The sequence below is a fragment of the Emydura macquarii genome, unplaced genomic scaffold, assembly GCF_026122565.2.
Source record: "Emydura macquarii macquarii isolate MOO-44397 ecotype Brisbane River unplaced genomic scaffold, CSIRO-AGI_Emac_v2 contig_3004, whole genome shotgun sequence".
NCBI classification, from domain to species: Eukaryota; Metazoa; Chordata; order Testudines; family Chelidae; genus Emydura; species Emydura macquarii.
The window spans coordinates 249,475-276,317 of NW_027133141.1; the positions used below are offsets into that span (position 1 = coordinate 249,475).

General features: G+C 50.3%; 2 protein-coding genes across 2 annotated transcripts in view; both read left to right on the forward strand.

Moving 5' to 3' along the window:
* Positions 1–26,843, forward strand: part of LOC137141125 (zinc finger protein 585A-like) — a 171,400-nt gene that overhangs the window by 97,342 nt on the left and 47,215 nt on the right. The window contains exons 9-11 of the mRNA XM_067529973.1: positions 8,765–9,131; positions 9,492–10,157; positions 11,648–11,652. Coding sequence (XP_067386074.1) covers positions 8,765–9,131; positions 9,492–10,157; positions 11,648–11,652 — 1,038 coding nt within the window. The remainder of the gene's footprint in view (positions 1–8,764; positions 9,132–9,491; positions 10,158–11,647; positions 11,653–26,843) is intronic.
* On the forward strand, positions 16,040–21,391 carry LOC137141139 (thaicobrin-like). Its single transcript, XM_067529986.1, has 4 exons — positions 16,040–16,173; positions 18,918–18,977; positions 20,518–20,655; positions 20,971–21,391. The coding sequence occupies exons 2-4, from the start codon at positions 18,935–18,937 to the stop codon at positions 21,039–21,041; spliced, it is 252 nt and encodes an 83-aa protein (XP_067386087.1). The 5' UTR covers positions 16,040–16,173; positions 18,918–18,934; the 3' UTR covers positions 21,042–21,391.

The window sequence follows — 26,843 nt, forward strand, 5'->3', positions numbered from 1 at the left end:
TGTGTAGCACGGGCGTGTAAAGGTGGTCTCTCGGCGCGGTTTGAAAGGGGACCGGCTGCAAATCGTGCAGCCGGCTTGGTGCGTAGGGAGAGGGGGGGATGAGCGAGCTCGCAGGGTCGGGGCCTGATGGAGAGTGCCGGAGGGCTGGGGCTGAAGGGTGGGCGGAGAGTACCCTCTCCCAGAACCCGCACGAGGTAGGCGTGAGCAGCGGGGGGCAAGGCTGCCCTCACCTCCTGGAGTACGCGCCGGGGGATACGAAGGGTGGAGATCCCCATGAGCCGAGCCAGCGCGTGGGGATCCACCCATTCCCCCCGGGAGTAGTCCAGGAGGTCTCCGATCTTGGTGACTCCTGCCAGGACCAGCCTTCGTCGCACCGAGGGGGTCTCCGCCACCTGCACACCGAGTTGTGGGTCTTGTCCACCTGCCCAGGGTTTAACTGATCTCCGTATTTGGGGTGGGGAAGGAATTTCTCTCCCCAGGTCAGACTGGCAGAGACCTGGGGTTTTCCGCGGCAGCATAGGGCACAATCCACCTGCACGTTTAAACCAGTGTGAATGGTGGATTCTCTGTGGCATGAAGTCTTTAACCCATGATTTGAGGACTTCAGTAGGACAGGGGTCTGTTACAGGAGCAGATGGGTGAGGTTCTGTGGCCTGCGTTGTGCAGGTCAGACTAGATGATCACAATGGTCCCTTCTGACCTGAAAGTCTCGGAGTCTATGTTTTAGAGGGACCTATACCCCTTCCCTGCCCCACTGCCCCTGATGGGATACAGACCCTCTGTGTCAGACGCAGACAGGGGCTGGTCTCTGCATCTCCCTAATGGGGAAGGAACGAGGCTGAGGGGGGGGAACCAAGAAGGGCAAAGGATTGAAATGGGGCTAGATTGGACTACATAAGAATTATTACTTGTTAAAATTCACCTTATGCTCACCCCTGAAAAGCTTCATCTTTGAACCATCCACCTTTTGGTAAACCACCAGAAGCATTAACCACGGAGACCTATGGCTGCCTGGAGCTCAGGTTTGCCCAAGGGAGAAAGACCACATGCTGCAGTGATGCACCCTTTGTGCTGGCGAGGCTGAAATTCTGGCAATTTGTTTTTGTTGAATGACCTGCTGGGATTTAGGACATTAATTCTCCATGCTGTTGTCCATGTGATTAGAAGCCAATGGGACTGAAATTAAACCGATCCCAGACATGGAAAAAAAGTAAGCATTACATTGGCCAGGAATCAAACACAAGTCAACTGTTTGGAAGGCAGCTAGGCTCACCACTATACCACCAATGCACCTGGTACACCTCTGGCTGCAGGTGCTGGCTGTGCCTGTGCAATGAGTTATTCCCATTGAGTGAAGGCACAGAGTGGCCGGGTTGGAGGCCACGTGTCAGCTGTGAGCAGAGACAGGGACCAGTGTGACTGACAGATGGGCGGGCTCCACACCCCAGGGTGAGGTGGGGCCAGCCCCTCCCGTCCAAGAAGGGTCATGAAGATAAATTACCAGAAAGACAAACCTGACCTGAGGCAGCTCCTTTTAAAGTGAATGTTGGTGTTTGTTCCTGCTACGTATAGACCACCCCCTCCCCCTCACCGACACCCCACAGCCCCTCCCCTCACAGACACCCCATAACCCTCCCCCTCACTGACACCCCACAGCCCCTCCCTTCACAGACACCCCATAACCCTCCCCCACCCTGACACCCCACAGCCTGTCCCCTCACAGACACCACATAACCCTCCCCCTCCCAGCCCCTTCCCTCACAGCAACACCCCATTCTCCCTCGCCTCACAGTGACACCCCCTTGGCCAGGATGACCCCCTGGAGTCCCATCGCCCCAGGAGCTTCCAGCCCTTTCCCCTCTGGGCCCTACTCCTTGTGCCCCATGGGCTGGGCTAGGCGAGGGGGGTCCAGGCCTTCACACCCTCTGCTCCCCCCCCGGGTAGGAGAGGAAGGAGTTTCCCATGCTGGACTCAAGGTTCGCTGCCCTTCGGCCCCTTCCCGGCGGGATCTGAGGAGCTTCTGGAGATGCTGGGGGAGGGGCTATGAGTGGTTTATGGGGTGTCGGGGGGATCCATACAGAGCATTCAGGGGTACAGTAAATGGGGGGCCCTTGGGCTGCTCAGACAGCAGCCAGGCCAGCAGGATAAGGGATCAACCCCCTGCATTGCTGGGTTAACATAAGAACGGCCAGACCAATGGTCCTTCTCACCCAGTCTCCTGTCTGCCAACAGTGGCCAATGCCAGGGGCTTCAGAGAGAATGCTGATCATCAAGGGATCCATCCTGTCGCCCATTCCCAGCCTCTGGCAAACAGCCACCCCTGCTCATCCTGGCTAACAGTCATTGATGTACCTATCCTCCATCAACTTATCTAGTTCTTTTTTGAGCCCTGTTATAGTCTTGGCCTTCACAACATCCCCGGGAAAGGAGTTCCACAGGTTGACTGTTCGTTGTGTGAAGAAATACTTCCTCTTGTTCATTTTAAACCCAGTGCTTATTAAGTTCATTTGGTAACCCCTAGTTCCAGTGCTATGAGAAGGAGTAAATAACACTTCCTTATTTACTTTCTCCACACCAGTCACGACTTTCATAGAATCATAGAATATTAGAGTTGGAAGGGACCTCAGGAGGTCATCTAGTCCAATCCCCTACTCAAAGCAGGACTAACTTAAACTATATCATCCCAGCCAGGGCTTTGTCAAGCCTCAGCTTAAAAACCTCTAAAGATGGAGATTCCACCACCTCTCTAGGTAACCCATTCCAGTGCTTCACCACCCTCCTAGTGAAAAACTTTTTCCTAATGTTCAACCTAGACCTCCCGCTCTGCAACTTGAGACCGTTGCTCCTTGTTCTGTCATCTGCCACCACCGAGAGCAGTCTAGCCCCATCCTCCCTGGAACCCCCTTTCAGGTAGTTAAAGGCCGCTATCAAATCCCCCCTCATCCTTCTCTTTTGCAGACTAAACAAGCCCAGTTCCCTCAGCCTCTCCTCATAAGTCCTGTGCTCCACCCCCCTAATCATTTTTGTTGCCCTCCGCTGGACTCTGTCCAACTTGTCCACATCCTTTTTGTAGTGGGGGGCCCAAAACTGGACACAATATTCACCAATGCCGAATAGAGGTGAATAATCACTTCCTGTGACCTGCTGGCAATGCCGCTCCTAATGCAGCCCAATATGCTATTAGCCTTCTTGACAACCAGGGCACACTGCTGACTCATATCCAGCTTTTTATCCACTGTTACCCCCAGGTCCTTTTCTGCAGAACTGCTGCCTAGCTCGTCGGTCTCCAGTCTATAGCTGTGCATGGGATTCTTCCTTCCTAAGTGGAGGACTCTGCACTTTTCTTTGTTGTACCTCATTAGATTTCTTTTGGCCCAATCCTCCAGTTTGTTTAGGTCACTCTGTATCCTATTCCTACCTTCCAGGGTATCTACCACTCCCCCCAGCTTAGTGTCATCCGCAAACTTGCTGAGGGACTTTATAGATCTCTATCATATCCCCCCTTTTCCAAGCTGAAAAGTCCCAGTTTTATTAATCTCTCCTCAGAGGGAAGCTGTTCCATACCCTGAATCATTTTAATTGCCCTTTTCTGCACCTTTTCCAATTCCAATATATCTTTTTTGAGATGGGGCAAACAGATCTACACGCAATATTCAAGATGTGGGCATACAGTGGATTTATAAAGAGGAAATACAATATTTTCTGTCTGATTATCTGTCCCTTTCCAAATGAATCCCAACACTCTGTTAGCTTTTTTGACTGTCGCTGCACATTGAGTGGATATTTTCAGAGAACTATCCACAATGACTCCAAGATCTTTTTCTTGAGTGGTAACAGGTAATTTAGACCCTATCATTTTATATGTACAGTTGGGATTACGTTTTCCAATGTGCATTTCTCAACATTGAATTACATCTGCCATTTTGTTGCCCAGTCACCCTGTTTTGTGAGATCCCTTTGTAATTCTTCCCAGTCTGCTTTGGATTTAACTAGCTTGAGTAGTTTGGTATCATCTCCAAATTTTGCCACCTCATTTTTTACCCCTTTTCCAGATCATTTATGAAAATGTGGAACAGCACTGGTCCTGGTACAGACCCCCTGGGGGACACCATGAGTTACTCTCTCTATTCTGAAAACTTACCATTTATTTCTATCCTTTATTTCCTATCTTTTAACCAGTTACTAATCCAGGAGAGGACCTTCCCTCCTCTCCCATGACCACTTACTTTGCTTAAGAGCCTTTGGTTTGGGATCTTATCAAAGGCTCGTTGAAAATCTAACTACCCTATATCCACTGGATCACCCTTGTCCACATGCTTCTTGAACCCCCTTCAGAGAATTCTAGTAGATTGGTGAGGCATGATTTCTCTTTACAAAAACCATGTTGACTCTTCCCCAACAAACTATATTCATCTATGTGTCTGATAATTCTGTTCTTTACTATAGTTTCAACCAATTTACCTGGTGCTGAAGTTAGGATTACCGGCCTGTAATTGCCAGGATCGCCATTTTTAAAAATTGGCATCACATTAGCTATCCTCCAGTCATCCGGCAGAGAAGCTGATTTAAATGATAAGTTACATACCACAGTTAGTAATTCTGAAATTTTACATTTGAGTTCCTTCAGAACTCTTGCGTGGATACCATCTTGTCCTGTGACTTATTATCAATTAGTTCCAAAACCTCCTCTAATGACATGTTGATCTGGGACAGTTCCTCAGATTTGTCACCTAAAAAGCATATCTCCGGTTTGGGAATCTCCCTCACATCCTCCGCCTTGAAGACTGATGCAAAGAATTCATTAGTTTCTCTACAACGGTCTTATCTTCTTTGAGTGCTTCATTAGCATCTCGATTATCCAGTGGACCTCTGGTTGTTTAGCAACTTCCTGCTTCTGATGTACTTAAATTTTTGTTTGCTGTTATTTTTTTAATCTTTGGCCAGCTGTTCTTCAAATTCTTATTTGGCCTTCCTAATTATGTTTTTACTCTTCATTTTACACTTCACTTGCCAGAGTTTATACTCCTTTCTATTTTCCTCAATAGGATGTTGTCACGCAGGCTGGCTGGGAGGGGGAGGAGGATGGAAGGGGGCATTTACTGTATTGTGTAACATTAATAGGTCAAAATCATAACGATTCATGTAAGATATCCCATGTCAGGTACTGTCAGAAAGGATGTAATGTGCTGAGAAAGATGGCAATGCTTATGTTCATGTGTTATATCTGTAATGGAAGTTATGGACATATTTGATGTACCTGTGTTTCAAACTATGCTGTATAAGACACACCCCAGACAGAGAGGTTGCAGGGCAATGGCCTGCTTAATGGCCCATCAAAACCTTTACAGAAGCAAAGGGCCCAGGAAGAAACTAAAGGCATACCTGAAGAGTTACCAGGATTGGCCCATGTGACTCTGGACTCCAATTTAGTTCCTGTACGTTTCCACAAGCCGCATGGCCAGGGACAGAGGGAATATAAGATCAAACCCCAGAAACCATTTTGTCTTCCATCCTGAGCTGCAGCCACCTACTTACCTCTGGATCAAGTCATCTGCAACTGAAGCTGTGTAACAAAGGACTAAGACCCATCCAGGAACTGGATGTATACCAGAGGGGACTATATAAGCTTGCAACTCCACATTTCTTTGAGAAACCTGATGTACATGTATATCTGTATGTATTTGATTTGCTTTGACCCTTTAACATTTCTCTTATGGTTTGTTTCTTTCTTTTTATAATAAACCTTTAGTTTTAGTTACTAAAGGATTGGCTGGCAGCGTGGTATTTTAGGTAAGAACCAAACTTATATTGATCTGGTACTGTGGCTGACCCTTTGGAGTCAGAGGGAACCTTTTTAGTAAAGAGCATAGAGTTTAAATAACTAGTCTCTTTGCTGGACCCAGTGGCTGATTTGGGAGCCAGGAAGTGGAATGCAGTAAAGGGGGCTGTGGGCATTTGTGGACTGGCTTCCTGATAACCAGTGTGGGGAATCAGAAGCAGTTTGTGGCTGGTTGGGAGGCCACCAGCGCTGGGAGAATCTGCTCTCCTTTTGTAGCCTGCCCTGATCTTGGCATTCTCAGGTGGCTACCCTGGGCACGGACGGATCACAGATGTAACTTCTACGTTTTAAAGGGTGCCTTTTTGCCTCTAACTGCTTCTTTTACTTTGTTGTTTAACCATGAGAGCACTTTTTTGTCCCCTTTCTATGTTTTTACATTCAGGATATACATTTGAATACAGACTTTATTATGGTGTCTTTAACAAATGTCCATGCAGCTTGCGGAGACTTCACTTTTGGCACTGTACCTTTTAATTTCTGTTTATTTAACTTCCTCATTTTTGTGTAGTCCCCCTTTCTGAAATTAAGTGCAACCGTGGTGGGCTGCTTTGGTGTTCCCTCTCCCCCAAAGGGATGTTGAATTTTATTCTGTTTTGGTCAATATTACCAAGCAGTTGAGCTGTGTTCACCTCTTGGACCAGATCCTATGCTCCACTTACAACTCAGTCAAGAATTGCCTCTGCTCTTGTGGGTTCCAGGACTAGCTGTTCCAAGAACCAATTATTTGTCCAGAAACTTTATCTCTGCATCCCATCCTGAAGAGACATGCACCCAGTCAACATGGGGATAGTTGAAATCCTCCATTATTATTGAGTTTTTTGTAGCCTCTCTAATCGCCCTGAACATTTCACTGTCGCTATCTCCATCCCCGTCAGGTGGTCGGTAATATATGCCTACTGCTAAGAATAAGATTCAGTTTGTCAGATGGGTGTCCCTAGATTATAGGAAATAAAGAGGAAGTGTAACAACCATATTTTACATATTGTGCAACGTGTCATTGCATAGGATTTCCAAAAGGACTCAGCATTGTCCTAAATCAGCTCTCATTGGAATCAACAGGAATTTTACCATTGAATTCAACAGAAGAAAGTTAAGTCAATACTCAGTCCTCTAGAAAGTCCCACCCACTCAATAGATTTCTAATAATCAACTGATATTTTAGGGCAGACACTTGCTTCACTCCTCGCCTGTCGCTCATAATCTTGGCAAACCATGAATCTGGCCATTTGTTAGAAAGAGCTCTCACTTTCTCTGCCCTGGGGCTCTCTGAGCATGGTGGGGGTGGGACTTTTCTTCTCCATCCCTCCTCCGCTCTGAGTTGTGGCATGGTGGCTGGGGCAGCAGGTCCTGAGTGGGGGAAGTGATGTTGTTTCAGATGCTGGTGACCTTCAAGGAGGTGGCTGTGTATTTCATCAAGGAAGAGGGGGCTCTGCTGGACCCTGCTAAGAGAGCCTTATAAAGGGACGTCATGCAGGAGACCTATGAGACCGGGACCTCACTGGGTAAGGATTCCTGCATCTCAGTTATTAAAAGCCGGGGCTTTGCATTTCTGAATCTGGTCCTTCCCTGGTCCGGTCAATTGGAGGGGAATGGGTTGCATTGTCCACAGCTCCAGCATGAGAAACACTTTCATCTGCGTACCCTCCCCCTTCAAGGGAACGGGGGTGATCAGCAAGTTCTCCAGCACGCACGTTGCTTGAAAAGTCCTAGTGAGGTCATGACAACACCCCCTCACTGTCTAATGCATCTAAAAGATCCAAATCACCGCAGTCCCATGTACATTGAGGTTAAATTCAGGGAACATGCTTTGTGACAAATACTGAACCAAGACTCCATGCGCCTTGGCCTTGCTCCTGCCCCCATTTCGTCCCCTGAGCAAAATTCCCAAACATGAGTCAATAACCTGGTTGCCAGGAGGGGAAGAGCTGCAGGTCCAGCTCTCCACGGAAAGGGAGACCCTGAGTGGCCCCCTGCCCAGGGCAGGTGTCAGGGAAACTGACACAGAAAGCCATCTGGCAAGTGAAGGAAAAATCTGGGACTCCCAAAAATGAGCCATGAGTGACTGCAGCCCTGACCTGGGACCCTGTGTATTACAGCATTTTGCTGGGCCCTACTTCCTTTTCCTGCTGCTATCTCCCTGGGTCGCTCCCCCCCATCCGAGCACCTTCTTCACCACTATCCGCTTTCGACAGCCCACCAGGAGCTTCTCTGGCTCCCCCAGTGTCTGCCAGCTGTAGCACTGCCTCAGACACTACGGGTTCTCAGCCTGTGGGAGACACAGCCTTCCCTACTCAGGCTCTGCTTTGGCCTGCAGCTCCTTTTATATGGGCCAGCTGACCTTTGATTGGCTGGTCCTCCCAGCTGCTCTTCTATTGGCTGCCTCCCACGCAGAGCTGCTTTTAACCCCTTCAGTGCCGGTGTGGGGCCAGACGCCCCATCACATCTACACTGCCACTTATGTCGGCATAACTTATCTCGCTCAGGGATACGAATAAACCACCTTCCTGAGTGACATAAGTTACACCAATATAAGCACCGGTGTGGACAACATTATGTCAGTGTGAGAGTTTCTTCTGTCAACATAGCTACCGCCACTTGCCGGGGTTGGAGTAACTAAGCTGACTGGATATCACAGACAGTGACTCCCGTCTGAATTGTCTCTCTCTCCAAGCAGGTGATGAGAGTGTGAGTAAGAACAAGCAGGAGAATCCAGAGCAGGAAGGTCCTGGGAAAGTGGAATCACAGGGGACATCTTTGAGAAGTGCTGAAGGGAATTTTTCCCAGTGCTTGGAACAGGGAAAAGCCTGGGGAAATCAGGTCAGGTCAGGGAGGCAGCTGGAAAACCATCCAAGGAAGAAACTGGATGAATTCATTCAATGTGGGGGAGGATGCAGGGATGCCAAGGAAACCAGTCCAGCACACAAATCACAAGGAAGAGAAACCCTACAAATGCCTTGACTGTGGGAAAAGATTCAGTGTAAGAACAAATCTCACTGCACACTGGAAAAGCCACACAGGAGAGAAACTCTATAAATGCTTGGATTGTGGGAAAAGCTTCCATCAGCGCTCACACCTTATTACACATCAGAGACTGCACATAGGAGAAAGACCCTATAGATGCCTTGAGTGTGGAAAAAGTTTTAATGAAAGTTCATCTCTTACAAAACATGGGAGAATCCACACAGGAGAAAGACCCTATAAATGCCTTGAGTGTGGGAAAAGATTCAATTTCAAATCAGCCCTTAATGCACACCAGAGAACCCATACGGGAGAGAAACCCTATAAATCAGCGGTTCTCAACCGGTGGTACGCGTACCACTGGTGGTACGCGGAAGACGGCTCGGTGGTACGCGAGGCAAACCTCGCCGCCGATTCCGCCTCCGAATCCCCCCCCTCACCGCCGCTGATAAACCCTGCCGCCTCCGAATCCCCCCCATTTGCCGCCGCCGAGAAAGCCTACTGACGCCGAAAGTCCCATCCTCCCTGCCGCCAAAAATGGTCAAACGGCAGCAGGGCTTCGGCGGATGGCATCGATCCCTCCACGCAACCCCGCCAATTTACCAAGTTCTACTCGGGCCAGGTACAGTCAGGTGAAGCGGTACTTGACCTGACTGTACCTGACCTGAGTGGTACTCTGTAAAAAAAGGTTGAGAACCGCTGCTATAAATGCTTGGACTGTGGGAAATCCTTCAGTGAGAGCTCACATCTTATTAACCATGGGAGAATCCACACGGGAGAGAAACCCTATAAATGCTTGGACTGTGGGAAAAGCTTCAGTCAGAGGTCACATCTTATTAACCATGGGAGAATCCACACTGGACAGAAACCCTATAAATGCCTGAAATGTGGGAAAAGCTTTCATCAGTGGTCATCCCTTTTTACCCATCAGAGACTGCACACAGGAGAGAGACAATATAAATGCTGGGCGTGTGGGAAAGGTTTCAATGAGCGATCAGCCCTTATTACACATGAGAGAACCCACATGGGAGAGAATCCGTATAAGTGCCTTGACTGTGGGAAAAGTTTCATTCAGCTGTCAAATCTCATTATGCATCAGCGAATGTACACGGGAGACAAACCCTATAAATGCAGTGAGTGCAGGAAAAGCTTCAGTTACAACTCATACCTTAACAGACATCAGAGAATCCACACAGGGGAAAGGCCATTTAAATGCGTGGACTGCAGGAAAAGCTTTGCTCACAATGCAGGCCTTATTGTGCATCAGAGAACCCACACTGCAGAGAAGCCCTATCTATGCTTGGACTGTGGGAAAAACTTCAGCCACAAGTCGAACCTCACTAGACATCGAAGACTCCATGTGGGAGGGAAGACTACTATATAAATGCCTCCGCAGTAGGAAAAGCTTCAGTAAGAGCTCAGAGCTTACCAAACATCCGAGAATCCACAAGGGTGAGAGACTCTAGACATAGCTTGACTGTGGGAAAAGACTCAATCTGAGTTCACACATCAGGGTTCCACATCGTCGAGAGACCTTGAATCTGTATCCTATCCCCATCTTGGAGGGCAGGGATTGGATACAGAATGACCTAGACAAATTGGAGGATTGGGCCAAAAGAAATCTGATGAGGTTCAACAAGGACGAGTGCAGAGTCCTGCACTTAGGACGGAAGAATCCCAGGCACAGCTACAGACTGGGGACCGACAGGCTAGGCAGCAATTCTGCAGAAAAGGACCTGGGGGTTACAGTGGATAAGCAGCTGGATATGTCAGCAGTGTGCCCTGGTTGCCAAGAAGGCTAATAGCATATTGGGCTGTGTTCCCAGTAGATTGCGGGAAGTGATTATTCCCCTCTATTTGGCATTGGTGAGGCCGCATTTGGAGTATTATGTCCAGTTTTGGTCCCCCCACTACAGGAAGGATGTGGACAAGTTGGAGAGAGTCCAGCGGAGGGTAACAAAAATGATTAGGGGGCTGGAGCACAAGACTTATGAGGAGAGGCTGAGGGAACTAGGCTTGTTTAGTCTGCAGAAGAGAAGAATGAGGGGGGATTTGATAGCAGCCTTTAACTACCTGAAAGGGGGTTCCAGGGAGGATGGAGCTAGGCTGTTCTCAGTGGTGGTAGATGACAGAACAAGGAGCAGTGGTCTCAAGTTGCAGTGGGGGAGGTCCAGGTTAGATATTAGGAAAAACATTTTCACTAGGAGGGTGCTGAAGCACGTAGGGAGGCGGTGGAATTTCCATCCTTAGAGTTTTTAAGGCCTGGCTGGGATGATTTAGTTGGTGCTGGTCCTGCTTTGAGCAGGGGGCTGGACTAGATACCTCCTGAGGTCCCTTCCAACCCTCATCTTCTATGATTCTGTGAATGTGGGGAAAGCTTCAATTGGTTGCTCTCCCGGCATCAAGCATCAGCAAATCCACATAGGGAAGAAACCTCTGAGATGTCCTCAGCATGGGAAATGCTCCAAGTGGAGCTAACACCGTTCTGGGCATCAGGGACTTCTCCATACGGTAGGGAATTTTCTCCATGCCCTGACAAGGGCGGACCCTAGTAACAAATCCGTTTAGTAATTCCCACCCGTGACGGGGACGTTTGGCTGCCAAGGATCCAGCTGCCCATCTCTGGGGATGAGGATACAGCAGCAGCGTAAGCATCAGCTGCTCAGTGGCCCTCTGACTGTGCTTGGTCTGAGCAAGCCCCAGGCAGAGGAGGAGATGCCCCGATCAGTCTCTCCTCCCCGGCTGCGGAGTTGATGGGTTTCCCATCTGGGAAGGAAAGGGAGCGAGAAGAACTTCAGCCAGGCAAAGGGAGCGTCTGGAGGAGTTTCTCTTTCTCCCTTCCCTTCCCAGACGGGGTCCCCCTTCCATGGAGATTCAGAGAAGGACACTTGGGCCATGCTTCACCTTCATTCTACACACCTGTCTCCATCCCCCACCAGCCCCCGAGCTCAGCTCCCCCATGCACCTGGTGCTGTTCCCTGGAAGGGAAAGTGTCTCTGGATCCTGGTGACTCCTTTCCTCCCCAAATACCCCAGGGCGCTGGGTTCTGGGGGATCAAACAGTGAGGGACCAGGAGGGTGGGTTTTGTGTGGGGAAACCTGGGATCAAATGCCTGGGGCTGGTGGAGTGGAGAAGCAGAGCAAGTTATTAGGGAAGAGGAAGAGCACAGGGGTAGAGAGGTGCTGCCTCTTTTTCATTTCCCTCTGCACTTTCCCCCTACCCCCTCTGCATTCAGAAAGCAGCAATGAGAAGGACTGATTTCCACAGTGCCTTTGGTGGGAGGCTTACGGGCCTAGGGGTCCCATGTCTGCCTCTGCAGTATCAGCCTCAGAGGGTCCCCCTAGAGTAGGAATGTGGCCGGGATGAGCTAGCACATCTCTATGACCCTCCACCAGATTTCCTAAGGGAAATCTATGTGTCCTGATTCCCCTGAGTTCCCCCTTTGCGACTGGATTGTCTCATTCCCAGGTATTCTCACATTACTCCAGGCCAGGTGAAAAGCATTTATTCTTTGTACATTTTCTCCCTTGTGGACCAGAATGAACTAGATGCTAAAAATCCTGGAGCAGGGAGAGTACAATGTGGTGTTTTAGCTTCCGTGCTATTTGAGGCGATAAGATGAGTCCAATGGAGTCCCTCCTTCCCCCTTCACCATCGCCCTCCACCCTTGACACAGTAACCTCTGTCCCAGCAATAGAGAGTTTATCCTGTCTCCATTTTACTCCTCCGCCTCCCAAAATGTCACTTACCGCAGTGTCTCCTTGGGTCTCTGGTTAGAAATCACAGTTTTGATTTCTATGATCCTAAATCAGCTCCTGAGGTTGGAGAAGAAAGTGTCACAAACCTGGGGGTAGGCAGGGAAATCCAACTGAACCTCAAAGCACAGTTTGATCTGATAGCCCTGTTTTCATCTATTTGTAAAATTGCTTCCAGGGTTTTTCTAGGCTAGTCCAGATCATTTTAAATGGGAAGATATTTTTTGTGTTTCTCTTTTTTTTAATCATAACGATGCTAAAACTTTTGTACTAGTACAACCAAATAATGAGGCAAGAAGTAAAGCAAGTTTAGCCACGTCAGAAGAAAATGGGTAAATTTATTTCCCTGATTTTGAGTCTTAAAAGATTCTTTGAGATTTCACTTTATCCATGTGAAAGTATTTTATAGCCCATCCTGTATCGTGGGTTTTTCTCTCTTTGTGAAGGCCATTTGGTCACATACTTCGATATTGGTTTAGTTTGACAGGCAGTAGTTCAGATTTATTGAGGACTTTGTGAGACAAATGATCATTTCCCGGAACAGTCTTTTTATTTGATTTGATTTGATTTGATTTTAACCTTTGTCTAACCCTTTATCATGAGATTTTCTGGTGTGGTTTCAGCAGTGACAATTATCAGTAGCTATCAGCACCAACCTTGATGGTGAGTGCAAGATTCGCACGCCGAGAGGCAGAGACTGAAACAGGGAATGAAGTTACCACCTGATGTGAGATACAGTCAGAAGGAGGAGAGGGTGGGAGGTGAGGAGAACGGAGCTGCGAAACTGCTGGGTTAGCTCTTTGAAGACAGACAGCCAGGGCTGAGAACTGTAAACTCGCTGCATCAGAGCCAAAGAGAGACTAGATTTGGCCTATGAGTGCTGCCTGCCACTGAAATCTAAAGGGCTGTGAATGAATTCCCAGGAAGAATGACGGAGGGAGGGGCAGCATCTCCCTATTGCTGGGATGGGCACAGGCAAGAAGGGAGCCGTGTATGTCAACAGACCTGGCCAGCCTGGAAGCCAGATGTGTATGGACTTTGAATCATTTGTATGTATCTGATTGCTCTAATCCTTTAACATTTCTCTCATGGTTTCTTTCTTTCTTTTTACAATAAACCTTTAGTTTTAGCTGGCAGTGTAGTATTTTGGGTAAGATCCAAACTTATATTGATCTGATACTGTGGCTGACCCCTCGGGGTCAGAGGGAACCTTTTTAGTAAAGAGCATAGAGTTTAAATAACTGGTCTCTTTACTGGACCTGGGGCTGATTTGGGAACCTGGAGCTGAAACGCAATAAAGGGGGCTGTGTGTATTAGTGTACTGGTTTCTTGATAACCGATTTTGGGGAATCAGAAGCGTAGTTTGTGGCTGGTTGGGAAGTCTGGCTTCAGTGCCACCCACCAGTGCTGGGAGAATCTGCTCTCTTTTTACAGCCTGCCCTGATCTTGGCATTATCAGTTGACTACCCTGGGCACGGGGCAGGTCACAATTTAGTTTCTCCCACTCCCAGTGCCCTTTGTTTTGCATTAAATGGCTACGAGGTCCTGAGTTAAGGTTAAAGGTAAAAGCAATACAAACATGGTCTGGGATGGAAATGCACAGTGAGGTCACCCAAACAACTTACACCCTGTCAGAGGCTCCTCAAACTTTCCATAAACTTAGAACTCTCTGAAATCTTGTTCCCCCCTCCCTAACCCCAGTACAACACGAACAGTCTGATTGGGTTCACAGAGTCCTTCTCCTCTCCCTCATCGTGGTGTAAACCAGAAGTAGTCCCACTGGAGCCCCTTGAATGGTCTACACCAGTGTGAAATTATTGTGAGAGGAGAATCGGACCATTGGCAATTAACTGATCTTCGACTACTAGCGGTAAATATGCTCACTGGCCTGTGATGGGATGTTAGATGTGGTGGGTTCTGAGTTACTACAGAGAATTCTTTCCGGTGTCTGACTGATGTGTCTTGACCACATGCTCGGGGTTTAGCTGATTGCTGTATTTGGGGTTGGGAAGGAATTTTTCCCCAAGGCAGATTGGCAGAGGCCCTGAGGGTTTTTCACCTTCCTCTGCAGTATGAGGCACAGGTCAGTTGCTGTGGGATTCTCTGGTGGATTCTCTATACCCTGAAGTCTTTAAATCATGATTTGAGGGCTTCAGTAACTCAGTCATAGGTGAGGGGTCTATTACAGGAGTGGGTGGGTGAGGTTCTGTGGCCTGCGTTGTGCAGGAGGTTAGACTAGATGATCATAATGTTTCCTTCTGACCTTAAAGTCTATGAGTCATTGGCCTCTAATTGTGTTAACAGGAAATATTCTCAGAAATAAAGTTTCAACTGAGTTTCAGCTCAAGACCCCTGTGCTCACAACCTTACTATCTGCCGAATTCTACCTCAAGCACATTGAACTCAATGGGACCGTTGGCAGTGGTACAAGGAAACGTGTGAAAGATTTTGCAGGAGTGCAAATTTAGATGGATCGACTTGGGAGTTTCTCTCTGCTGATAATCAGCCATCTCCTCAGACCACAGCTTTCCCCAGTTTCATTCTTGTCTGACTATAGAGTAATTGTTATTTTTAATACTGTAGCAGCTAGCGGCTGCACCCAAGACAGAAACCCTATTGTGCTCAGTATTGTGTTATATAGATACAGTGTGAGTGACAGCTCCTAAGGGAAAGAGCTTTAAGTCCAAATCTACAAAGCAGACAAAGTCATGATTTTGTAGGTGTCAGGAGCATCTCCATGATTAAGACTGTGCACTTAAAGCAGGTTTTCAACTTCCAATATGGGTGAAAAATACTAATTTTTCTTCCCCCAAATTACAGCACTTATGCTTAGAGTACAGAACAGTCACTGGCAATGAAAAAAAATGGGCTTCTCCAGCTTCAGTCATCTGAATATCTGAGAGCTTGGAGGACTCCCCTCTCCACAGCCTGCTGGTTCTTCTCTATGACCCTGGAAGACTCCCCTCTCCACAGCCTGCTGGTTCTTCTCTATGACCCTGGAAGACTCCCATCTGCACAGCCCTCTTGTTCCTCTTCTCTCTGACCCCTGGAAGCTCCTCCCCCCTCTTTTCCTTATCTTGTGCTTATTAAAGCTCTCTCTTAGCTTCTTCCCACTCTCACGCACATACAGTAAATGCAGCATTAAAAACGATTCTTCAGCTGGTTTCCTTGTTGGTTGTCCCGCTGCCGTGAGCTTCGCTGTGTCACCCCAGCCCCGGCAGGCACTAGCCTGCTGGTGGCTCTGCTGAGAGCCTGCGATTTGCTGGGCTCTGCGGCTGCCCGGGCTGGGCGCTTTCCGCTGCAAAGCTCAGCAGAGCTGCCGGGCGAGTCCGATCCTGCCCACGTTTAGCTTCCTGTTGTGCAAGTTCTTCCCACCCGCCGCTGCGGCGCTGGCCGCGGGGGTGTTCCTGGGAGGGGACCTGCTCGAAGAAACAGTCTCCGAGGGGCTTTTACTGCATCAGAGCAGCGGATCCCACGGTCCCGCCTTCGGGAGTCGCCCGCTCGCAGCCCGGCGCCTGCGTTCCCACGGCACCGCCCGGCTGGGGCGGGGACCCACTGCCGTCCCCCGGCCTGGGACGGAGGGCGAGGACCCGCAGGAGCCGCCGGAGGAGCAAAGCAGAGGTGGGGCTGGGGCTCGGGCTCGGGCTGGCGCGGGGGACCGGGCGGGTAGATGTGGGAACTGACCTGGGGGGCTGGGAGGCAGATGTGGGGGATTGGGGGAGTGGCAGAGGAGGGGACTGACTTGGGGGGCTGGGAGACAGATGTGGGGGGGCTGTGGAAGTGGCAGATGGGGGAGACTGATGTGGGGGCTGGGCAGGATTGAGGTACCAGATCCGGGGGCAGAGCGGCCATTGGGGCTGTGGGGAAGACGATTGTTTTGAGGTAGGGGCCGGAGTAATTGCTGGGCAGGGAGCCGGGCAGATGAGAGGGTGGGAACTGGTGCGGTGGGGCAGCAATCGCTTAGGGGCAGCTAATTGTCACACACGCAAAGGGTGGGCAATTTGGCTGCCGGGGAGGGGGGGGCCAGACGTCAAAAGACAGACCAAAATCACATCTTTTAAAAGAAACCCGTGATTTTGCAGTTAATTTTCATGATTTGGGGATAATTTTCATGATGGGCGGGGGCGACCCAGGATTTTTGACTCAGGGGGGAGGGGCGACCCAGGATTTTTGGCCCATAGAGGTTGGCGAGGCTGGATTTTTACGAAAGACTCCAGGACTGTGACTCCGTGAGCTGGCTCCTAGCGTCTCTGCCAACAGTTTCAGAGCTAGTTTCAAGAAGGGAAACTCCCGGTAGCTGCAGCCATTGGCCTGTCTCTCTGAGCTCAGGAAAGCAAGATTTTCCCTGTTCCCCTGTCCAGAGGGAGCCAGAGCCCTGGGAAACCCTGAGAAAAGTCTCCAGGGGAAGCTATTTCCGCCATCGGTCTGGTGCATTTCAGAGAACCTGTCGCTCTAGACTGTGGGCTCAATTTCTGTCTTGTCTGCGTCACCCAGCGCTGGGATGCAGCTGACACAGACCTCTCCTGCCCTCAGTGTGGACAAAGCTGCGCAACAGAGACATCTCAGGACAGACAGACAGACATTTGAGCTGGCAAATTCTCAGGGCGCGCCAGGTCCGTTATAGTTAACGATGAGAAGCCCTTTCTGTTTAAAGGATGACATTTCTTAGTGCTCTCACATCTGCGCAGATCCTGGGACGGCCTTGTAATTTGCTGTGCCACTTGGGAGCAAGGCATAGGGCAAGGGTGGCCAACCAGTCAAAGATGAAGAGCCAAAAAAAAACTATAGATACCAAAAAGGGCCCCATTTACCTTGCCCTCCACAGAAAATTCACGCTGATCCGTCAATTTCGGCGGCAGTCTCCCCTCCCATGTCAGAAGTGGGGATGCTCTGCCCCACTGTGTGTGTCTGAAACCCTCTCTCTGCCCCCCCCCCATGTGTATGTTGGGGCCTTGGGGTGGGAGCTGGGGAAGGCCCAGTTGGGCAGCAAGTATCACTAGCGAAAAATCCGGCTGAGTTACAGAAGGGCAATAAAACTCCCTGGACTCGTGTCTCCCGGGTGCGGTCCCTGGACAGGGACTTGGCGAGTTCTCTCAGGAAAATATTGCTCCAACGGAAGCTCTGAATCAGTTCAAGGCACCGAGATGGGCCCCAGCAGGGGAACCGATTGAGGCTTTGTGACTGTGAGAGAGGATGGGCTCTGGCCAACTGATTCATAATTAGATTCCGTGTCTGTTTAATACAAGACTAGGAATCAGACAAATGAAGCAGATACAGCAAGGGCCTATGCATGAGGACGTCCCGTATTGATACACTCTGTGACCAGAAGTCAGTAAGGCCCAGATTTGCCAGAATGTCCTAATTTCAGGTGCCTCTGTTTACCTACCTCAGTTTACCTCCCCCAGCTACAGAACTGCAGAGCACGTTCTCCAGCGCTGTATAGTACCCACAGCAGCTGGGGGAATGGGAGCTGCAAGAAAGGGGTATGGAACAGCTTCCATATGACCAGAGACTTAAAGTGCTGGGGCTGTTCAGTTTAGTTTTAAATCATTATTTGAGGACTTCAGTAACTCAATCTTAGATTAGGGGTCTGTTACAGGAGTGGATGGGTGAGGTTCTGTGGCCTGCGCTGTGCAGGAGGTCAGACTAGATGATCATAACGGTCCCTTCTGACCTTAGTCTGTGTGTCTTATGAGTCATGAGGTGATTAAGGGGGGATATGATGGAGGTCTATAAAATAATGACTGGTGTGGAGAAAGTAAATAGGGGAGTGTTATTTACCCCATCACAACACAAGAACCAGAGGTCACCCAATGAAATACATAGGCAGCAGGTTTAAAACAAAGAAAACAAAGTACTTCTTCACAGACGGGCACAGTCAACCCATGCAACTTCTTCTGAAGGCCAGAAGTAGAAGTGGGTCCAAAAAAGATGATGATACTTTCATGGAGGATAGATCCATCCATGGCTATTAACCAACATGATCAGGGATGCAACCCCATGCTCTGGGTGCCCCTACACCTCCAGTTGCCAGAAGCATCTGACATGTGCCGCTGTCAGCAGGCAAGACACTGGGCCGGATGGACCATTGGTCTGACCCAGTATGGTGGTTTTTGTACAGCGAATGTTTCTTAAGATGGTTGTGATGTTTAGTGGCTGTTGATTCAGCAGCTTTGAAATGCCTGAATGGAAGAGGAAATAAAAGTGCAAGGCTTCAGATTAATTTTTATCTGCTCCCTTTAGAAAGAGCTGTGTGTTTGTTCTCCTCTGTCATAATAAAAGCATTATTTCCATTCATAGGGGGAATGCCACTGTAAACCTGACAAAATGAAATCTCATCCCACTTATCCTTTTATTCCCTCCAGACACTCTGCCATCTGAAATGGAGAGGGACTGTTGGAAGTGGCTGTTGTCCTATACAAAGGGTGAGGTTTCAGGTGGTGGTTCTATTTTAACTAAGAGAAGATTCACATATGACAATATCTTTGTTAAAGTGACGGACACCCCACTCAAAGACACACTAAGGCCTTGTCTGCACCAGCACTTATGCCAGTAAAACTTTCATCGCTCGGGGTGAGTGAGCGAAGTTTTGCCAGTATAAGCGCTTGCGTGGACAGTGCTATGTCAATGGAAGATGTTGTCCTGCGGACATAGCTACCACCGCTCAGCTAGGTGGTTTTATTATATCGGTGGGAGAATGTAAGTGCTAGTGTAGACAAGGCCTCGTAATCAGTCACTGACTAGCCCCCGAACACCTGCTCTCAGCCCATATGGTTCCCCAACTAAGCTTTATTAAAGAGCTCTGTGTTTTTCTGTCCCTCTCTATCCGAATGAAAACACAGTTACGTCAATAAAGTATTCAAGGAACATTAAGGTCGAATCCAATAACCCTCTCCGTTAGCACTGGTTCAGTTTTGCCTGCTTTCTAGGCCTGGAGATATTTTGAGATTCCAAAGCTTGTTTCCCACCGAATGCCGCTACGTGGCCCATGATCACGTGGCCACCAAAAGTTTTGGTGGTGTGATAAGAGCACCACGGGTGGACATCAACTGACTATCCAGCTGGGCCACGTTAACAATTTAGTTAGAGATTAGTGTGGCTGGAGCTTAATCTGCGAATTGGCTGTGTCCCGTGGGGATTTGGGATCCCTCAGGGATGTCGTTATAAACATGACTGCACAAAATCTGACCTTTTTTTTAATCCTCCTCCCTCCCTCCCGGACACTTTGCCATCTGAACTGGAGGAAAAAAAGGGGGGGGGGAACCAGCCGGAACACACAGACAGGGTGAGATATAGAGATTTTCTTGGTATTCAGAGCAAATTCCCACGAAAATATCTGAATGAACATGTAGCTAAAGGTCCAACACACCCCTGTAAAAATAAAAATGTGCGTTGAGGAGAGCACAAGCTGTGGTCACACAGACGATCCTGACACCAGCCTCTCGGTCAGTTCAGGCTTGCACTATCCAGCATTTAGACACCCTTAACTCTGGCCTACCGTTCTGTGAGGCTTTCACATGCCTGCTGCCTATTCAGTTCAGAGGAATGAGTGGAGTGAGGGCGTTCGCCTCCTGATTCTTCTCCAACATCCTCCATTTCCCTTGGGCTGCTCACTTCTTTGTGGGTTGGGGAATGGTTTTCCCTCTAGCGCAGCCACCTCCTCCCTTCTTTCTGGTCTTGAGTAGGTCCTCCCCAATGTCGTGTCTCCCCCTCTCTACCAGGACAAGGAAAAGAGGACCAGCTGGAAGGAGGGGGACTCTCTAGGGTGGTTAAATCTGTGTCCAGCCTCCTCTCAACTCCCCTACCTGCAGATCCTGTCTCTTTCCCCCATCTCTCTGCAGATCTCTTTCTGGGAATGAGATCTAGGGTTCTAGGTGGTGGGGATATATGAGAAATGGTCTCGAACTCCCCCAGGGCTGAGCTCTGTCTCTAACACGTTGCTTTTCTCTCTCTTTGTCTCTCCAGCAAACGTGACTCTGGATCCAAACACGGCTCACCCTTGCCTCAGCGTGTCCGAGGATCGGAAAAGTGTGAGGCGAGCGGACGTGCTGCAGGACCTGCCCAACAATCCAGAGCGATTTGACGTCCGTCACTGTGTCCTGGGTGCTGAGGGATTCACTGCGGGTTGCCATTACTGGGAGGTGGAGGTGGGGAATGGGAAATACTGGGCGGCCGGGGTCGCTAGAGAGTCTGTGAAGAAGAAGGGTTGGATCAGTCCTAGCCCTGAAGAGGGGATCTGGGCTATGGGAATCCACGGAGGTTCCAGAACACATGCAGTGTACTATTTTTTTGCTTCCCCTGGGTGCCGCTTAATCTCAGACGGTATCAAGAGGATAGGGATTGCTCTAGATTATGAAGGGGGTCAGGTGGCATTTTTGGATGCTGATTGGAAGAGTTTGTTATTCTCTTTCCCTCCAGCCTCTTTCAATGGGGAGAGGATCCACCCTTACTTCTGGGTGAAGGGATCTCAGCTCGCACTGTATTCTTGAGACCGGGGGAGGAGGAGAGACAGGAAGTATCCCAGTGGGAATGATGAGCCAGGCTTTTCCAGCCTTAAACATCCCGATCTCTGTGACCCTGGAGGACTCCCATCTTTCCTAGCCCCTTGACCGCTCCTCTCCTGGAAGCTGCACTATCTCGGCATGTCTTTGCACTGGCAGAGCCATAAAGAACGGGGAAACCTCGACAGACAATGTTATTGCAGCTGGGGCTACCTAGCTTGTGTCTCTCCTTGCGCTCTGTGGCTCTGGAGGACTCTCGCATGCTAAAGTGATGATATAACATTCAAGGAAACAAGACCCCTGTACACTCTGTAAATAAAAAAATATTACACTAGAAAGCACCTTGACTCTAGCGCTCCACATCCCCTGGCAACGGGAAAACGACTCGCCACACTATCTGCTCTCGCTGGGCAAAGGGGCACTGGGAATATTAGCGTTCGACTGAAAACCAAACAGAAGTTAGAAAACTGGGAAATGCAGAGTCAAGGGGACATTTCTCATCCAACAAACCCTCTCCCCAACATCCATAAAGCTGCACTCCCTCCCAAAGCCCTTCACGCTCTGCTGCCTCCTTCATCGGCCTTTACACTCTTCCATATTCTGGGGGTTGGCCTAGATACCTTCTGAGGTCCCTTCCAACCCAAATCTTCTGTGATCTCACATTTTTATTGAAACATGTCTTGGAAAACAGCTCCCCCTGTTCACACTGTGCGCACCAAGACTCGACCATGGGAGCGGGACCAGGTGGCTGCTAAAAGCACAGGACCACCTGGCGTCCCGGGAACATGCCAGGGGGTCACACAGAGCTAGGCTGCAGGTGGACGAACATCCACCCCCCTTGCTCTTCGCCGGCTCTCTCAGGGGAGTGGCAGCGAGTTACCAGGCACCAAATGGCTCTTCCGAAGCGGAGCAGGTGGATTTCAGGAGAAAAGCATCCCTGAGAAACACACACAACAAATATCAGGGCTCGACCCCCATTCAGCGGGACACACCCTGCGGTCCTGGCTGGGACAGAGAGGGGGTCTGGTCCTTCCCACACTTCGGCAGGGTGGGCTCTCCCTCTCTGGCCAAATAAGGTCCCTGAGTGCCCGACTCCCCTCCTGTTACTGCAGGGACTGGACCAGGAGGGGGCAGGATGTGGGCAGCAGCTTCAGCCGTTGTTAGGGCGGCCACTGAGTCCCTCCCGGAGCAGAAAGGGATGGGCAGCTGATCCCTGGTACCCGAGGCAGCCCTGTCGTTTGCCCCATGGTCCTGCCCCAGGGAGCCGCCCGCAGCCCAGTGCCTGCATTCTTACGGCACCACCCAGCTGGGGTGGGGGAGGTGGGAAGGGACCCACTGCTGCCCCCTGGCCTGGGGCAGGAGGCGAGGAACCCCAGGAGCTGCTGGAGGAGCAGAGGTGGGGCTGGGATTGGTGGGGGGGCTTGGGAGGGGCAGATGGGGGGACTGATGTGGGGTCTGGGAGGCAGATGTGGGGAGGACTGACGTGGGGGGGCAGGATTGGGGTACCAGGTCTGGGGGCAGAACTGACATTGGGGCTGCGGGGGAGAGGATTAATTTGAGGGTGGGGCCGGGGTCATTGCTGGGCAGGGAGCCGGGCAGATGAGCAGGTGAGAGTTTATGCAGGGGGCAAAAATTGCTTCACTTTGTAGATGTGGGGGAGGGGCAGCTAATTGTCACATGCATACAGAGAGTGCCGGAGGGTCAGATGTCAAAAGACAGGCCAAAATTACATAATCATTTCTTTAAAAAAAAACCCACATGATTTTGCGGTTAATTTGCATGATGGCGGGGGGGGGGGACCCAGGATTTTTGGCCCATAGAGGTTGGCGAGGCTGGATTTTTACGAAAGACTCCAGGACTGTGACTCCGTGAGCTGGCTCCTAGCGTCTCTGCCAACAGTTTCAGAGCTAGTTTCAAGAAGGGAAACTCCCGGTAGCTGCAGCCATTGGCCTGTCTCTCTGAGCTCAGGAAAGCAAGATTTTCCCTGTTCCCCTGTCCAGAGGGAGCCAGAGCCCTGGGAAACCCTGAGAAAAGTCTCCAGGGGGAAGCTATTTCCGCCATCGGTCTGGTGCATTTCAGAGAACCTGTCACTCTAGACTGTGGGCTCAATTTCTGTCTTGTCTGCGTCACCCAGCGCTGGGATGCAGCTGACACAGACCTCTCCTGCCCTCAGTGTGGACAAAGCTGCGCAACAGAGACATCTGAGGCCAGGCACACAGCTGGCAAATTCTCAGGGCGTGCCAGCTCCGCCGTAGTTAACAGTGAGAAGCCCTTTCTGTTTGAAGGATTACTTTTCTTAGTGGTATCACATCTGCGCAGATCCTGGGATGGCCTTGAAATTTGCTGTGTGGCTGGCAGCAAGGCATAGGGTCAGTGACCAAATCAGGGGGCATTTGCCTGGGGAGTTGCTAAGATATATCCCCTCCCCCAAAAGTTGCTCTTAAAGTTGACGGATTTTCCGACAGTTTTTTGCGCACACTTGGGGAATCAAGTCCTGGCTCTGATCAGACCCCAAGTGGTCTCACTACCTTGCCCACTAGCATGGCCTCTGCCCTGGTGAGCTTGCACTAGTCTCTGGCTGGCAGTTGTGATGATGCATCAGGGGCAGCTGGGATACTGGGTGCAGTGGGGGGACCAGGAGTGTATAGTGAGCCCCGCCTGCCTGGGCCAGAGAGGGTCGCTGCTGCTGCAGGCATTAGAGGGCTAGAGCAGAGTTTGCAGAGAAGGGGGAGAGGCTCCCAGGCCCCCTTCGTGCTGTGGCTGCCCGGCTGTGCACATGTCCCTCGCCACCTGCTTCCACATGCCGAGCCATGGGCATGGGAAGCCACCAGAGAAATAACACGGAGATGCTGCTTGTCCACCCCACCCCAGTTCTCCCTCCAGAGACAGGCCTTACAGGGCAGCCTCCTGCTCTGGCCATGAGCTCCGGGGATGGGCAAGTGGGGGCTGTGTGCCACAGCCCGGATCATGCGCATCTGCCCCAGGCAGGGCAGGGCTCCCGTGGGATCCTTCTAATCCCAAGGGATCAGCCTATTAGCCTGTTCAATCTATAACTCGGCTCTGATCTGATCATCACACGGATGCCACTCCTTTAGTAACTAAAGGTTCAGTAATACAGGAAGAGAAGAGAGTCACAAATGTGAATAGGGCCTGTGCCTACAGGTGATATAAAGTCCTTAGGTCAGGTTTGAAGCAGAGATGGGATGGACTGCTGGCTTGTAAAGGCTCTCTGGTGACTTGCAAAAGATGGGCAGGTCCTCGGCCCATAATTCAAAATGCTCCTTTGAGTTGCAGATCCACAGTCCGGAGAATCAGGGCAGGAAAGAGGCAACACAGTGAGGTCTCAGGGCTCTTTTCTATCCTCTGCCCTGTGCCCAGAAATGTACTGTCTCAAACAAAGCCCACAGCTCAGCTGCTTGGAAAATGACGGTCCCAAGATGGAGTCCTCACATGCTTTGACGACTCATGTGGGGGGGCACTGGCCCATTGGAGTCTCAGGCGTCGGCCGGAAGAGCTATCTGGGCAGAATGAGTTTCCTCGAGGTGACATCTCTGTGTCCGTGATGGGCCATCAAGACATAGCTGTCTGGACTCAATGCAAACTTTACCTGCGGGTGTTACCCAGGAATACAACATATGTGAAAAACACCAGTGCATAGCCAGCATTCGTAACGTCGGGTACAAAGCTGAGGCATGGATATTAGCAGGATAATCATACCTGGCAAATCCTACCTTTTCCATTGCCGCACTTCGTACAAGACTGGTTGCGGTTGTCTAACACCGGCAATGTCAATGCTAGACACGGCCATATTTAATCATGCAGCATCACACCCCCATCCCAGGAGTAATGCTATCCTTCAGCCCCGTGAAGCCTGCACTGGACGGGAAATGCGACTACCTGTAAGTCCTCTGGCAGGGTGGCAAGCAAGGCAAAAAATGAAATCTTTAACGCTACTTGAGGCGGGAAAGTTTTATCGGAGGAGCTGAATCCTCTTCAAGCACAGCTCCCGCTGGTGAAACAAGGGAACGTTTTACAGATGGGACGGTGTGAAATTCTCAGTGAGGTTTAAATGCACAGATTACGTGAGATGGAGAAGGGGGAATTCCAAGCTGCTGTTGTCGTCATTGACTCGGATCACAGTATTTATTGTTGTTATTTTCATCCCTGCAGCCCCCATGTGAGATTTGACCTCCATTGTGCTGGGCCCTGCCCAAAACAGAGTGAGAGACAATCCCAGCCCAGAGCAGGTTACAGTCTAACTAGACTAGCCAGACTCGGGGTGGGAGGGAAAAGAGAGGTAGTGAGTTTTCCTGGAAGGGCTGGGAATAAACCCACTTCTCCCCAGCCTGAGTCCAGAGCACTAACCACTAGGCCCTGCAGGGCTGAGCAGGGATGAAAAGTGGCCATTAGGAGGAAAAGACTCCTTGATAAAGGCACCAGGCCCAAATACCAGGGGGATTAGACTTGACTGCAGCAAAACTGACCTCAGGGTGGCACTGACCTGGATCAGTCTGAACTGTTTTATTGTGGGCGTGGGCCAGGGCCAGCCAAAGTGGTTCATCAGTCCCCCAGTGCAACCTTTTCAAATCTCCCAGAATCCACTGCTTCCAGGATCTTTACTAGGTAGTGGGACTGTAGGGCACCTTCTCGGAAAGCATTTCTCTTGCAAGTGTTCAAATCCCAGCTGCTCTTAACACACATCAGCCTGGCTAACAGGGTTTGCCCTACTGCTTACACCAGTTCTCTCCCAGCTGGACAATCTTCAGGGCTGAAATTCATTGAGGAACTGGGCTCCCTGGAGAATCGCAGCCCATGATTCTAGCCTGGGTGCATTCGGGGATCTGTATCACTTTGTTCATTTAGTGTCCTCAAAAGGAAATGTACTGATTCACTGCCAAGTGACTCCAGTTTCCTGTTATGTGCTGGACTACTAATTTATGAATTAATACCAATCAAGCTTGGATAAATGATGTCTCTCTCCCTCTAATTACTGAAAAGACTGACCCTGAACTGGAAACAAGTCTGAATATGACACACTCCCAGTCTCCATTGTTCGGTTTCATTTCCTTGGTGGCCCCGATGTCAGAAACCGAGTAGGACCAAAAATCACCTTGGGTTTGGGGGTGGAAAACCATCCCCCTACGCACACCTCTCAACCAGCAAAATGAAACCTCTCAAATCATTTCTGATTCTCCAGGAAGAAATTCAAGCCCATTTGAAGAGTCTGCAGGAAGGCAGAAAAAAGCTCCTGGGAGTTAAAGTGACTGCAGAGGGGAAAAGCTGGGAGTATCTGTGGCTTCTCCCTGGGCTGGGGCTGGGGCTACCCCGCCCAACGCTGCCATGTACTCTCTGGTCTTAAGTGGCCCTTCCCCAAGGTTGCACCCAGTGGCATACCATGGGTCTCCAGCACCCGGGGGGCCACACTTACATTGGTGCCCCACCAGTCGGTGGCAGGGCCCCACAGGGGGTGGGATCTGCGGGCCCATGTCCCGCTCTCCCCACACTTCCCCCCTGTCGGTGGCAGGGTCTGTGGGCCCATCTTCTGCTCTCCCCCATTCCCACCCCCCACCCGTGTTGGCGGCAGCAGCAGCATGTGCAGCACCCCATGGAGAGGGGTCTGTGGGCCCGTTTCCCGCTCTTACCCTGCTGTGGGGGCAGTGGGGACTGCCCAGTGGAGGGGCAGGGGAGGCGTGATGGGCTCTGGTCCCTGCCACAGCTCCCCCCTTGTGCAGGGGCGGAGGAGCCGGGAGGACACCCTGGTTGCCTTCAACAGGGGGCAGCTCCAAGGAG

Bases quoted from the DNA above. Each gene is read 5' to 3' on its own strand.
- LOC137141139 (XM_067529986.1), top strand. From the start codon at position 18,935: ATGGAGAGGGACTGTTGGAAGTGGCTGTTGTCCTATACAAAGG. The intron at 18,978-20,517 runs GTGAGGTTTCAG...TTGTCTCTCCAG, and splicing joins GCTGTTGTCCTATACAAAGG to CAAACGTGACTCTGGATCCA. The intron at 20,656-20,970 runs GTGCTGAGGGAT...CTTTCCCTCCAG, and splicing joins CGTCCGTCACTGTGTCCTGG to CCTCTTTCAATGGGGAGAGG.